General features: G+C 44.3%; 1 protein-coding gene across 3 annotated transcripts in view; it reads left to right on the plus strand.

The window, feature by feature from the left end:
- The window catches only part of LOC142587765 (uncharacterized), a 42329-nt gene that overhangs the window by 1069 nt on the left and 26483 nt on the right, over positions 1–14777 (plus strand). For 2 of the 3 annotated variants that reach the window (XM_075698996.1, XM_075698997.1), the window contains exons 3-5: positions 9564–9709; positions 10674–10755; positions 14220–14412. In XM_075698996.1, the coding sequence (XP_075555111.1) occupies positions 9564–9709; positions 10674–10755; positions 14220–14412 (421 nt within the window). Of the gene's footprint in view, positions 1–3678; positions 3911–9563; positions 9710–10673; positions 10756–14219; positions 14413–14777 lie in introns of those variants that run through there. The other variant, XM_075698998.1, reaches the window with a different exon arrangement.

Here is a 14777-nt window from a genome sequence, read left to right on the forward strand (position 1 = left end):
TCTGTGGCAAATACACACCTCAAAGGGTGTAAATTTGTTTAGGACTGCACATTTAAAAAAAGTTAGCACCCTTTGGGGCTTATCTTGTCCCACAATGACACTCTTTAAAGAATTTACACCCCTTGGGGCTTATCCTGTCCCACAACGACACTCTTAAAAATTTTACACCCTTTGTGGCTTATCTTGTCCCACAAGATTAATCGTCGTCTGCCTTGCTTGCGTTTCCTTTCTTGAAAACTCTGCACTTGCTACTTTACTGTCGAGAATGCTGTGTCACGCTGATAATGCGCAAGCCGTTCATGACTTGGGAGTACTGGGCTAGCAGCGTTAATGAAAGGAAATGCAGGCAAGACACATGACGATATTATTGTAGGACAAGATAAGTCCCAAAGGGTGCAAACTTTTTTAAGATTGGATAATTATCGTCTCTCTTGCCTGTAGTTCCTTTCATTAACGCTGCGATTCCGGTACTTCAAAGTCGCAAATGGCATGCACATTATCAGCATGACATAGCATTCTCGATAGTAATGTAGCGAGCCCCGAGTTTTCAAGAGATGCAAGTAAGGCAGACGACAATTATTGTGGAACAAGATAAGCCCCCCCCCCACCCCCGAAGGTTCTAAAATTTTTCAAGAGTGGAGCGTGTGAATTCTAAGAAAAGTTCACACCCTTTGGGGTGTATCTTGTCTCAAAATGTAAGTGTCATCTGTCTTGCCTGCATTTCTTAAAAACCCGGCACTCAATACTTTCTTTCCAAAAATGCTATCACTCTAAAGAAGCTTTGTCGCACAGTGATAATTCTAATCTACCTTGCTGCCCTTCCTTACTTTAACCCTGTGCGCCCCGCTAATTTCAGGACTCGAATGGCATGCATGTTATCAGTGTGACATAGCATTCTTGACAGGAAAGTAGCGAGCACAGTTTTCAAGAAATGCTGTCAATACATTTGACGAATATTCACCCTTAAAAAAGAGTGCACCCTTTTGGGCATATTGTGTCCCACCGCAATAACTGTCATGTGCCTTGCTTACGTTTCCTTTCTTGAAAACTCTGTGCTCGCTGCTTTCGACTGTCAAGAATGCTATGTTGCGCTGATAACACGCATGCTGTTTGTGACATGGAAGCGCCGGATGTCCATTAGTACAGAAAGGAAAGGCACGCAAGGCAAATTGTGAACAATTAAGATAAGCCCCAAAAGGTGTAAATTTTTTAGGAGTGAACTCTTAACAAAGTTTGCACCCTTTGGAGCTTATCTTGTCCCACAACAATAATTATCATCTGTCTTGCATGCATATCCTCCCTTTAACGCTGCGAGTCCTGTATGTCAAAGTCACGAACGGTGTGTGCATTGTCAGTGTGACATTGCATTCTCAACAGGAAAGTAGTGAGCGCAGCGTTTTCGAGAAAGGAAATGCAAGCAAGGCAGGTAGATGATGATTATTGTTGTGCGACAGATATGCATCACAAAAATGCAACTGTTTTAAGAATGTAACGATCATCAAATACTGGGTGTGCAGGATAGCAGGATATATACAGATGACAATTATTGTTTGGGGACAAGATAAATGCCGACGGGTGCAAGCTTAAGAAAAAGTGCATATATATGTTGTCCGCCACAGATGATCATCATCTACCTTGATATGCACCTGGTACTTTCGGGTCATGAATGGGGCGTGCATATCAATGTGGAATAGCATTTATAACAGGAAAGTAGTGAGTGAAGAGCGTTAAATAAAGGAAGTGCATGCAAGTTGGGTGACGATCATTCACTGAACACTCTAAAAAAAATTGACATTCTTGAAGGCTTGTCCTCCATTGTTATCTATCTGGTGAAAATTTTTTTTTTAGCACACAGGTCTTGCACCTCTTCCAAGATTACTGTGACACACTGACACACGTGTTCAGTTCCTGACCTGAAAGTACCACTCAGAGTCAGAGTTAAATAAAATTGGAGAGATTTGGCTTGTTCGTATACATAGTACTCTTTATGGAAGTACCAGGTTATGGTAAATACAAACGGCAGAACATTTCTGGTAGCGACATCTTGTGTCGCTTTGTCCAACAACAACATATAAAATGGTAAGAGAGTTTTAGCTTGTCCATAATCACATTACCGTTTACAAATTACTCTACTGAAGCTTATAACTATTACTTAATTTTTGACCAGCATACACAATTTTATCACTATAAATAATGTTTTTTTCATTTCTACCAACATTTCATGACACCTTCTAAACAGCTCTTGGTCCCTTTAACCTCTCCATCACAAGCTGTCGGTGCCGGCGTTGTTGCTACCATAATTCTCCCTGGTAAGCCGGTATGCCACAAATACAAATATGTTTATGGAAAAGCTAAAACTGTTCTTGTTTTACTTGTGTGTTCCCGTCAGAACAGTGTAAAACAAACGTGATTACGTGTTTTCAATTACGTCACAGTGGACACTTTACACAGTGGATAAGTAGAATGTAGTTCATTACTACGTTTATAACTGTGTGTCCTCTCTGGTTAAGCTCGGCATCGCAAAAGATGGTGCCACGAACCCAAACTCTCACGTTTATGCCCTGGGTAACCCATCATTCCCTGCGCAGTAACATTATATGTATAAGCTAGAACTCTATCATGACATGATGACACTATGCAGACAAAAGCTTTTATTTTTAAGGAATAAAGTTATTATTACTGGGGTCCCTTTTTAGGAACACTTTTAACTCTAACTCCAAAGATATTTCGTTAAATGAACTTGTCTCTCACATCAACAGTTATACCTTTCAAATGAATTGTTGTATCCCACAATGCTTCGGCATTTATGCAGGGCTAACAGTGACCTGTGTAATGAACTACAATAATTAATATCTGATAAATTGTGTCGGCACATACACAAGCACTAGCGTTTTGTAAGCCTCATTTTGAGATAATAGGTCATAAAAAGTGTTGTTAGTGGTCATTGCAATGCATTGATGCCGAAGAAATGTGTCTATAAAGCTTCAAGAGGAAATCTTGATTCAGTAACACATTTTCCTTGTTAGTGTAACCCAAGAAGAAACTAATTTATGCTTTGAGAAAAACAAGAGCTAAATATACCCAAGAAGTCAGAATGGCTGGAGGAGTACAATGCTTTAGACTTGTAGCAGGGCTCTTCCTGACTTTTTTCCTTGTCATGTCATATTTATCTTTCATACACCGTATTTATTCGAATCTAGGCTGATAGTGTTTTTTCGAATAATCATATTCCAAACTCTATGGTCGGCTTAGATTCGAGGATTTTAAAAAACATGCCAGTTTTTCATTGAAAATGCTAAATATGGTGCATAGCTAGCGCCATCTAGAAAAGTCAGCATCACAGCCGCTACTAGCCATGCCAGTAGCCAACTGTACACAAGCGAGGTCGCCATTTTGACCTGTGTCATGTCGGCCGTATAAACCATAGAGTTTCCTAGGAAACTCTATGGTATGGGCGTCTTGCGCTGGAGTTTGAGGTATAGTAGCGGCACCTGGTGGTGGTGCATGAAACGTTATCTGGGTAGTACCGGCTTGGGTAGTATTGAGCCCTGGCTGTGGCGAAGCTTGTTTCTAGCCCGAGTTTTGCGTCTTTTCGCACTTTTTTCAGCCCTGTTGCGAGTACGAAAAGGCTCGTTACTTCTCACAGGCCACGCTGCGAGCTAGCCGCAGCCTATAGTTTAATGGAAACGGACTCTCCATGAGACATTATGCTGGAAGCAGAAGGAATCGGTGACGCCATTCCGGGGAGACCTAGCTCAGCCTCAAAAAAGCGTCACCGTCGTTACTGCTGCGTTGGGGGCTGCCATGAACAAGAAGGCCTGAATCCCAACATCAGATTCTGCCGTTTTCCTTCAAGGCCTCAGGAAGCGGAGCGTCGGGTGTGCTGGATAGCTGCACTTCGTCGCGCTGGGTAAGCGAAACTTCACACCACGCTGACTGCTTCGCCTGTCTTTAAGCTTGCTTGATTATCTGCGTTCTAAAATTCGGTCTTTTGCACCTTGACGGCAGACAGCCATAGCAACAGGCATGGCTGGTGATTCATGATTCGAGACCCGGCCACAGCGACAATTAACAATTTGACTGGTGCAAAGTGACCAGGTGTGTGCAAATGACCACAAATGGGCGGGCTGATTCGATGACAATTCACTACCCCACTACGAGCAGCACAAGTTAGAGAGTTAAATGTGCTCATCCTTGACCTCAAGCCAGCACATTGAGGCAGCGCAGCAAGGTAGTATTGATTGCACATCAATGTTCTAGCGCTGTCATTAAAAGCTACGTCAAGAAAGCAGCGCACGAGCTCGCGCTGCAGCGCGATGCATTGCATCAGTTATTTATCAGTTGCTAAATTGGGACAGATGGCCGCTACTATAGTGCAGGCATAACTACTTGTCTAGCGGCATGCAGTCGACAAAGATTGCAGGAGGCCTGCCATTTTGCGGCATGTCAAAAGATCACTGCCGTCATGGCGCGTACGATCATGCGCTTGAGCAGTTCATACATCGCGCCATGCTGAAAGACTGTTGCCGTCGCGGAGCGTACCGTCGTGCGCTCGAGCAGTTCCGTATACATGATGTCTGCTTATTGCTGCTGTGAATTCATTTATAGCAAGCATTTCCTCGCGTTTGTGCGTCTGAATCTAGCAGCGTGCAAACCTTACCTGAAGTTGAACTTCGTACGCGACTGTGCAACACTGCGCTAAAATTTTGCCGCTTATTTCTTGAACGGCGTACACATATTCGGCGTTGCATAATTTCTTTCCTTTATGCAGCGTGCCACCCCTGAAAAAATCTTCGGCGCCCGATATGCGCTGCAAGCCGCGGTACAACAAAACATAAAGTGGCGGGTCCATATTGTAAACGGGCTTTCCGAAGCAGACGACCGATCTTGGTACTACCCAGTTCAGGACAGAGGGCACTTTTTAGCACCATTTTCACAGCTCCCCCTGGGCAATGCAAGAGCCCCATCGGTGTGCGGCGTGGTGTTATCGCGATGGCACCAAGCAGGAGATGCCACTGCAGTGCCGCTTTCAAGCGAAAAGTAGTGATAGCCGCAGAGTCATCGTCGAACCTTCAAGCCGGGCGGGACTTCGGCATCGACGAGAAAAACGTCCGTCACTGGAGGGGACAATGACAGCAGCTTTTTGCGTGCACCGCAATGAGGATGGCATTTAGCGCACCCAAGAAAGGCCGTCACCACGAAGTGGGTACAGTTTTGGCCGACTTTGTTCGGACGCAGAGAGCAGCTGCCCTTCCAGTGACAACAGAAGTGCTCCAAGCGAAAGCTAGGGAACTTTCGAGGGAGCAAGGCCGAACGACAAAAGATTTCAAAGCCAGTCAGGCCTGGCTTCAGAAATTCATTAAGTGCTTCGGCTTCAGCCTCCGACATCACACTTCAATCACCCAGAAGCTGCCAAGCGAGTTCAAAGAAAAGCTGATAGCTTTTCAGCGCTACTATATAGTGCACTGCTTGAAGGTGGCAGTGACAAAGAACACATCGACGAGTGTAGCAGCGACGACGACGTTGAATGAGCTCTGCACGTTCAGACTCAATAAATGCTGTTTGCATTTTGTGAACGCTGCCCTCGCTTTTTTTGTTCGGCCTACATTCGAGGTAATATATATATATATATATTTTTGTTGACTTCGGACTTTAGGGGTTGGCTTAGAATCGGGGTCAGCCTAGATTCAAATAAATACGGCCTTGTGGCACCTACTCCGACTTCTGCTTCTGCATTATTGGTTTTTCTTTAAACTTGTGTTTGTTGGCTACAAGCTGTCTTTTCAACCACCTTTGAACTCGGCACTGTACCGTCAAGGTAACAGAGAAGTGATTTTAGATGAAAAGCTGATGGACAACGCATGGTACATGTCATAACAGGAATCGTAGCTGTACTTGTGTCGGAGCATTGCGCTAGCGTGAAACAAATGAGTCAGGTAGTTATGTTCCTTGTGAGAGTATAAATTAAACCTAATTTATATCAGAATATACCACCTTTAAAAGTATGTTTTTTTGTATTAGTGAAAAAAGAAAGTAATAGTAAGCCGATATATTACGATAATGTAAAACAACTAAATTTGTAAAAACATGAAACCCAGACTTCAATGTTTCAGTAATTAGCCTGTAACTTTTGAACAGCAGAACGTAGTTTGTACATGCCCTGGGACAACGACAGTCCACGAAAGTGTGCTTAGGGGTTTGCAGTAGAGAAATGACAATCCCAAAGATAATAAATGATGGCTGATAATGAATGAGTGAGTGGTGCCAAAACCACTTTCTGGTTATGAGGCACGCCGTAGTGGGGGACTCCAGAAATTTGGACCACCTGGAGTTCTTTAATGTGCACCTAAATCTAAGTGCATGGTGTCTTCGCATTTCGCCCCCACCGAAATGTGGCCGCCATGGCTGGAATTCTATCCTGCAAAAATTTTAATACTACATGGCATTTGTGAGGCAAGTTGCTACTTTGAGTGTATTTCAATTGGTATTTCAAGAGTGATGATTATTGTTTGAAGACAAAAGCTCCAAAAGGCGTAAAATATTTTTAAATTGTGTAGTATTTGAGTGTAGTGCTACATTCCACACTGTACAGCTTTTTCTTAGTTTAATATATATTTTCACAATGTAATATTCAAACGCCACTACATTCTGAAGATGTCTCCGGATGTGCCTTTGAGGACATAGTGGCATCATGCAATGTTCTGAAGTGATCATCAAAGTGCACTAATCATGCCCTATCCTTTGGAAAATGGACATCATGAGGCAAGCCTCAGTTCTAGCACACCAAAAATAAAATGCACATTGTGCATTTGATTTTTGCACATTCCATTGTGCAATGGAATGTGCAATAATGTCATCACCACTCACTTTTATTGCTAGATACTTTATGGATTCCTTACTTGTAGCCTGCTCGATCATATGCTGGGCTGGGATTTTGTAGCGATGCCTTTTCCGATTCTACGCTTTTTCAGCCTTTTCGCGCTTGGCCAGTGGTCAGAGCGACGGTCTGCCCACATTATCAACGGGATCAGGCGGCCGTGTGTGGTGGATGATAAGAATAGCATAGAATAAGGCATAATGCATCGCTACAAAATAGCGGCCCTGGTTGACTGTCACATCAACCACATTCTGCATGACTTACCTCTATGATTTACTGTCAGTTCGATGCCCTCACAGTGAACACCAAAAGTTTAAAAAAAAAAAAAAGCAGCATCACTGCACAGTCATCAAGTATGCTCAGCTACTGAATTTCAGCCGTATCTGATTCTATATGTAGATCCGGCGGCTCTTGAAAATATTCACATCTTCTGTTTCAGCATGCTTAACTCCGAGCTACCGACTTTAGCAGCACAAATATTGGCAATAAACTCTCATTTCTTTGGCCATATGCTGAAGTACTTGAAGCAAAAAGTGACTGCAGCACAATATTCACACCCTGAAATTGTCATGTGAGGGATGTTATGCAAACATATCCCCAAGTAAATCACAAATGCTGTGCTTTCCCTTATGCAGAAGTCTCAGGCGTGGCTCACGCAGTACCTAACCTACACAGGATGTTTATGGGAGGACGAATATGTCCGGACGGACTATTAAGAATTGGTGCCATTGTGCACGCACGCACACACACACGGTTGTATTGATAATTATTGAGGCTTATTTAAAAAAAATCAGCTAGGTAGCTATAACTGCCACATTACTATTCTACATATTCTCCTGGTAGTTAAAGCACTTGCAGCACCTATCCTGCAGCTTCAGTCAGTACAAATAAAATTATTCTGCTTGACAGTGCAATCACTCATTTGCAGCATTAGTTGCCTCCAGAACACTCCCAAATTGGCCTATATTTAGGTGTTTTTTTAGGTTGGATATAGTCAGAAGTAGCCAGGTCAGGTGAATAGGGTGGATGAGGCATCACTTGAAAGACTAAGGAGGTCTGTTTTGCCATCGTTTCACTGGCAGTGTGTGACGAGGCACTGTCACCTTACAGGGTGATGCCTTTGGAGAGCTTTCTCACCTTTTTTTTCTTAATGTTTTGCCTCGACTTTGTAAAGTACAGTAATACTCTGCATAGAACATCGCACCTTGTTGGAGGTGGTCCACCAGCAGAACTCCCTTTTTATCCCCCCCAAAAACTGTCGCCATTTGCTTCAACCTCGAGCTTTGCACGCGGAACTTCTTTGGCCTGGAGGAACCACTGTGGCCCTATTCCTTAGACTGTTCCTTCTTTCCCAGGATCGTAACAGTAGGTCGACGTCTCATCACCAGTTTGTCTAGGAAATCTGACACATTTTTGGGACGTTCCAAAGCAGCCATAGATGGCTCCACATATTATCTCTTTTGTTCAGTTGTCAAAAGTTTTGGAATTTGCTGCAACCTTTCTCACTTCCAAGTCATCGTGGATAATAGCAACTCTCTCACACTATATTCCTTGCCCAGACATGTAGCAGTACTTGCGCTGATATTCCATGGTCTTTCACGATCATGTCATGCAGTGGTGTAGCCAGCGGGTGGCACACTGAATATGTGCCCCCCCCCCCCCCTCCCTTTACCTCTTGAAATTTCTGTGTTAGTATGCAGCCTGTCCAGTTCCCATCCCTTCCCCTCATGCATGTATGTTCCCTCCCCTCCCCCCAGCCCTTTAAAAAATGTCTGGCTATGCCACTGGTTTTATGGGTGGCTTTCATGTTTGTAGGTGCAGAGACAGAAACAGGCCTTCCACGGGGTTTCTCACTTTCAACATGGAAATGACCGGTTTTAAAATTGGCAACCCGACATTTAATGGTAGCATATGAAGGGCCACTGTTGTGCAATGTTTGTGACATTTCATCAAGGGTCTACTTCACATGTTTCCCTTGGAGAAACAGGAAACTTGATTATGGTCCTATGCTCCTCCACACTGCACTTTTCTGGATGTGCTGTTATGTTAACTTTGGACCTGAACAGGAAAAGTAAGATGAAAATAGAAGTGGCCAAATTTTGCACCATTGAATATAGACGAATTCGCCAGTGCACTCTGCAACTTACAGCGACCTAGCTAAATTTTGCTGGGTATAAAGCTCAATACTTATCGGTGCATCCTCGCATGTGCCACACCCTTATATCCCATATATATGTACCTGCAGTATCACTTTAGATTCGTGCTGCATTTGTTGCTGACTCACCTGGAATGGTTATCAGCCAGATGGAAGCACATCTAAGAGCAGCCGAATTAAAAAGGGCCCTGTGTGTTGGTTGCTCGTGACAATATAAAGATGACCTCTTGTGATGACCATGTGTGTGTGCGTGCGTGCGTGCGTGCGTGCGTGCGTGCGTGCGTGCGTGTGTGTGTGTGTGTGTGTGTGTGTGTGTGTGTGTGTGTGTGTGTGTGTGTGTGTGTGTGTGTGTGTGTGTGTGTGTGTGTGTGTGTGTGTGTGTGTGTGTGTGTGTGTGTGTGTGTGTGTGTGTGTGTGTGTGTACACATGTACGGGGAGCACTTGTGGTGCCCTGCAGTAAAGCTAAAGGTAACTCCACTGCTAGAAGACAAAGTGCTTGAAGTCGACTTTGTTCTTATCTTTCCTTTTCAGTCATGCACGCTATGCAGGTGTTGCTGCAAAGCGAATTCTTTGCGCACAAAGTTTGCTGCAGCTATCACGAGTGCCTGCTGGAGACAGCACAGAGGATGCAGCGAGGCCTTCAACGGAATCGTCAAAGTCACTGTCAAGTTCACCCTGTGAGTTGGCCAAATTAACAGTTCGTATGCCCGTTCTGTAGCCGCAGGCAAGTTTGGCGCACTCTTTCTAAGAATGTTCCCCTATGTACTGTTACAACATGGAGAAAATGTCAACTTATTAATTATGTATAAGGCGTTATGCAGACAAAGCAAAAGCCAAGATGGGGCAGAAGCTTGTATGGCTCCTAAATTTAAAGCTCAATCCTCATCTCAAGAAGCCAACAAACATTCTTTGTCGTCACCAGTCACGTGACAATGCTTCACTTTTGCCAGTCATGGCTGTGAGTGGAGCCTCCTCTCTGTTCGCACACTGTGAGATAGCTAAACAAATTTTAAGTAAGTACAGGGCATAATTGTGTCTGCACGTGATGACTCATGCAGCAGACGTACGGGCTGACACTCCGCTGTCAGCACCTGTTACACGTGCAGAATTATCCTGTAGGGCACTTGTCTCGGCAGTGCTCGTACCATGTTTCCCAAAGTGCCAAGAATCCGATGCCAGAGCTTTGAAGGCTGACTGCAGTGAAATTTTTGGCTGTGTAAGGAGTCTATAGTTTAACATATTGTAAATATAAAGCAGCCTTTATGCAAAACTTGACATTAGAAATACGACTGTAGGTGTTGGAAAAGTCTCGCAAAATCCCACATTTGTGATGCCAAAATTCAAATAAAAGAAAGACCATTACTGCTTGGCAGAAGTGACATGTGACTCAGATTGTGTGACTCGTCAGTATGGCCTCTGAGATTGGGTGCTGCCTGTAGCACGCAGAAAAAGTTCTGAGCCGGCATGCTGGGACTTTTGTCATAACCACTAACTGCCAATCGCACGTGTTGTCTCTGTTGTTGAAGGCCAATAGTAAGAAAATGAGACAATTATAACAGCCCTCCAGCTTTGTCAAGATTGTTTAAATATATATACTACTAAAGTGACATTATAATCGCTTGGTCTTGTCTGCTAACACAGGGCTTCGCAACACAAAGTGCTGCGTGAGCACATGCACCAACCACACCGCCATGATCCAAGATGGAGTGCTTTCGTTTCACAGGTGAGCATCTGGGTGAAGCATTCACTGTGAGCACAGTATTAATGTCTTTCTTCACACATGCCAGTGCCTCGAGGACCTAAGACTCCTGTTGCCTGGCTGCCTGACTCAGGAGGAGGGCCATAGCATTACAAGATTAATTGAGGGAATTTCGAAGATGCGATCGTTCAGATACTGTGCGAGTGACATTTAGCACATTTATTTGTCTACTACAGTAGACTTCCATTAATTTGACTCTGGTTAATTTTATTATTCGGTTTATTCGATCCCACTCGAAGGTCCCGGCCTGCGCCCATGCATTTCTTTGGGCCGAAACTTTTGTTATTTCGATTCTGAAATTGGCCTTCACTGGATAATTCGAACTTGACCAGTCAGCACGCACATGCTTAACCCCCAAGTGACTCCCATAGTGGCAGCGTCTGGCTCGCAGGAACACATATGTCATATCTTCCGCTGAAAACGCGTATTTTCAACTTGCCCTAAGAAGATTTTCAAGTGAGAACCATAGCCCATAATGTCTGATTACTGTATTTACACAATTCTAACACGCCCCTCCCCCCCCCTTTTTTTTTGACAATGTTGCGCCGTAAATTGCCTGCGCAGTGTCAATCGGACACAATACATAAATCGCCTTAGCAGTGTTCAGGTGCTTTACGGCATATCATGGATGTGTCGCGGCGAAGCTGACTTTTAGGAAACTGGCCGCCATTGTGCAACACATAAATTAAACCCTTGCTCATTTTTCTTGCTAAAAAATTGGGTGCGCTTAAGACTTCTACTTTGTTTAGGAGCTTTAGTCTATGTTAGTTACCTGCTTTGGACACATATAAAGTGGATGTGTGTTTCGTTAGGGGGCGCGTTAGAATCGGGAAACTACAGTGCCAAATGAATCAGCTGCGCGTTTTGAGCTTTCGCTGCATCTTGTTTAATTAGACGGGCCAGATAATTCTATCAGTTTTGTCGGTCCCGTCAGGGCCGAACTAATGGATGTCTACTGTATTCGTGCCTGTGTGCAGCTGCCGACTTTCCCGAATTTTCCGTAAAGGTTGAGACATGTAAATTTCCGTAAGTTCAGGATTGTTCTCAGATTTTACGAATCTTGCATCAAGTTTTACGAAACGGTTTTCTGTCAGTGAAAAAAAGGCTTAGAGGGGTCCAGAACCACTTTTTATCGAAGTCGAGAAGCGCACTTGAAGTTAAAATGGACTATTTCAGAAACACTTTGCTGCTAGAAGTACTTCAATGCATTCAGTAGAAGCAGAGTTATTAGCATTAAAAGGCTGCCTATGGTCACCTTCTTCAATGCCTTGCACTGTGAAGGCTACGGCGGAGTGGGGTATGCCCACAACGCTCTGCGTACTGAATGTCACCGAGGCGTGCAGTCAAAATTTGATTTTCGATGTTCACGTAGGCGTCACTATTTCCGATTTCGGCACCTACAACGCGCCGAACGTGGTTGTCCCCAGCAAGCCACAGTGCGCCAAATGAGCAGACTCGTTTCTACACCCCGTGGCAGCCGCAGTATCTACGCTACTTAGCAGATGACATCTACATGCAACTAGTCTGTATGTGCAGCATTTGCTTCACGCACAACAGTACTTGAGTACGCACTCATGCTCGTATGCTCTAGTCTGGCCATGCTATACGTTGTGTCCTGCCGACCTGTCCTGTTGGCTGACGGATAGTAGCCACGTCCAACTTGCACATTTTTAAGTGCTATCAATACCTCAGTACAAAGTGAAGTCTGCCAAGGTGTCCAACCAAGAGTGGCCAGGAGTGAGCGTGCGCTGGCGAGTGTGCGTGTGGTCTCACCTTAAGTTTCCCAAGGTTCGAGGCTAGTTGAGTATTCAAAACTAATTGAAGTTAGCAAGACCTGACAGCTATGACACTGATAAGCAGGGTGGCCAAAGTTTAGTTCCGACGCGGGTAACCACAGCCGAGCATGAGCAGGCGATAGCCAGCCCCTGAAAGTGCGCAGTACTTATCGAAACTTGAAAGCATGTTCTCGCTTGCTTCAGCCTGTTCATTAAACTTTGTCAATAAATATAGACAGTAACAGTAGGAAGAAGCACGCTGATCCAAACACACTTTTTGATTGATGTCAGCTATTGGCCAATAGCAGCAGCATGTGCGAATATGCTATATGACGATATATTGTACCCCAAAAGCGTGAGGAGCAGGCTTCTTTTGAAAAGAGAGTGCTTGAGAAGAAGGTGAATTTGCAGTCTGCTTGCAAGCTCCACACACCGCATGTGACTGCAAAATTTAGTTCAGTTGTTCACAGTAGCATATGCTATCCACAGACTGCATTTTTTTTCAGCAAGTTGGAGGGGTGCTTTAGGGCCCCTTTAAAGGCATGAGAGATGGAGCAGTTCTAGATTGTAAAAAATGTATCCAGAAAAGAAATTGTGATAATACCTGTATGGCACTCTAATTTTTGGCAGCACACAATATTTCTTAGGGATACTTGCTTCGAGCAAGCTTATTTGGACAAATTTTTGAAGCAGGCGAAACCAGCCGGTAATGTTGCTTGTCGATCTTAGCTGTTCAAAGTTTGCTACTGCTTGTGTTCTGGGCCTAAAAATAAAGCATTGTTGATGAAGTGTGTGTGTAGACCCCACAAAAAAAATGTGTGCTCAGGCAAACCCTTCAGACAGTGCATATTATCACCCCTTCCCCCCTCCCCCTTGATACACCATGTCCATGTTTCTAGCCATCAGATGGTGCCATAGCATTTACCGCTGACAACATGGAATGCATACTTACTGGCAATGACGGCACATGAAATCTATGTCTAGTACGCTCTGGTTAAAGCATTGCGCTTGCGGCATGCCTAAAATTTTTTTACGGGTGTACGATTGCATTTTTTTCAGGCAGTGAAGGTTTATCGCTACTTTTTTTTCATGATGTCATGCCAGCGAGATGCGACAGCATGACAGGGTCCATCTGTAGCATCGCGTGTCACTGCTGTTTGAATTTTGCGTACAGGCGGTTCACTCCTTGGTATGTGCTTCGCATGCCAGCACAACAAGCACAGCACTATGCAATGCAGAAACTACTAAAATGTGAGAGCGCGGCTGGCACATGATTGAGCAGAAAGTAAACCTTTTGACCACCTAGTGCGTAGCTGTCAAGGATAACATCAGCGAGTTTGTTTTTCTGAGGATCCAATAGAACTGGATGAGTAGGACTTTCTTCCATGCTCTAATGCAATGAAATGATCTTTACAACATTAGTGTTTGAGTACTAGTAATATAATTATAATGCAGAGTTGTGACGCCATCAGGCTGGTACTAGAATGTCCCAGTAGAGTCCCAAATCGTTTCTCGTTTTGTTCTCTGTTCTTGATAATATTGACGCCTTAGACATTTTTGCGTATTATTCTATCACTGTAGCTTCACTTAATATTTGCCTTTAGTGTCCCTTTGAGGAGCTATAATCATATACAATGGTGTATGCACCACCAGGTTTCCAAGGAACCCTGGGCTGAAAGCAAAGTGGATGAAAGTCGTAGGTCGCAAGCAGTGGCCATCAAAATGGTGGACAGCCATCTGCTCTGACCACTTCATCCCCGAAGACTTTGTCAGTGGGCATGCAGCTCTGGGCATGCTGAAGCCAAAGGCTGTCCCGTCCATCTTTTGGGACAGAGGCATTCCTATGGTTCGTAACATGCTGCTCCTTGCCTTCTCTTCAACTTGTCTTATTTAACAATAATTTACAGTGAACCCTCATCATAATGAGCTCACTGACACAGGGAGGGGGGTGGGGAAGACTCATTAATGGTATTTTGGTATAAAAGGTGGTATAAAAGGCACCCACTGTCAGAGTCACGCTCCACAGTGTGGTGGTGGTGATGACGAACGATGACTGACCGCCGAGCAGCTGTCCTTGTGGACATTTATTTGGTGTGGTGATCAATGTTGCCCACTGAGCCTGGCAAGCCCCCGAGCCTGGCGGGCTAACGGAGATTATGCCCAAGGGGCTTCACATGCTCGTTACCATGAAGAGCAATAGTACCGTATTTA

This window comes from Dermacentor variabilis, chromosome 7 (assembly GCF_050947875.1).
Source record: "Dermacentor variabilis isolate Ectoservices chromosome 7, ASM5094787v1, whole genome shotgun sequence".
NCBI lineage: Eukaryota > Metazoa > Arthropoda > Arachnida > Ixodida > Ixodidae > Dermacentor > Dermacentor variabilis.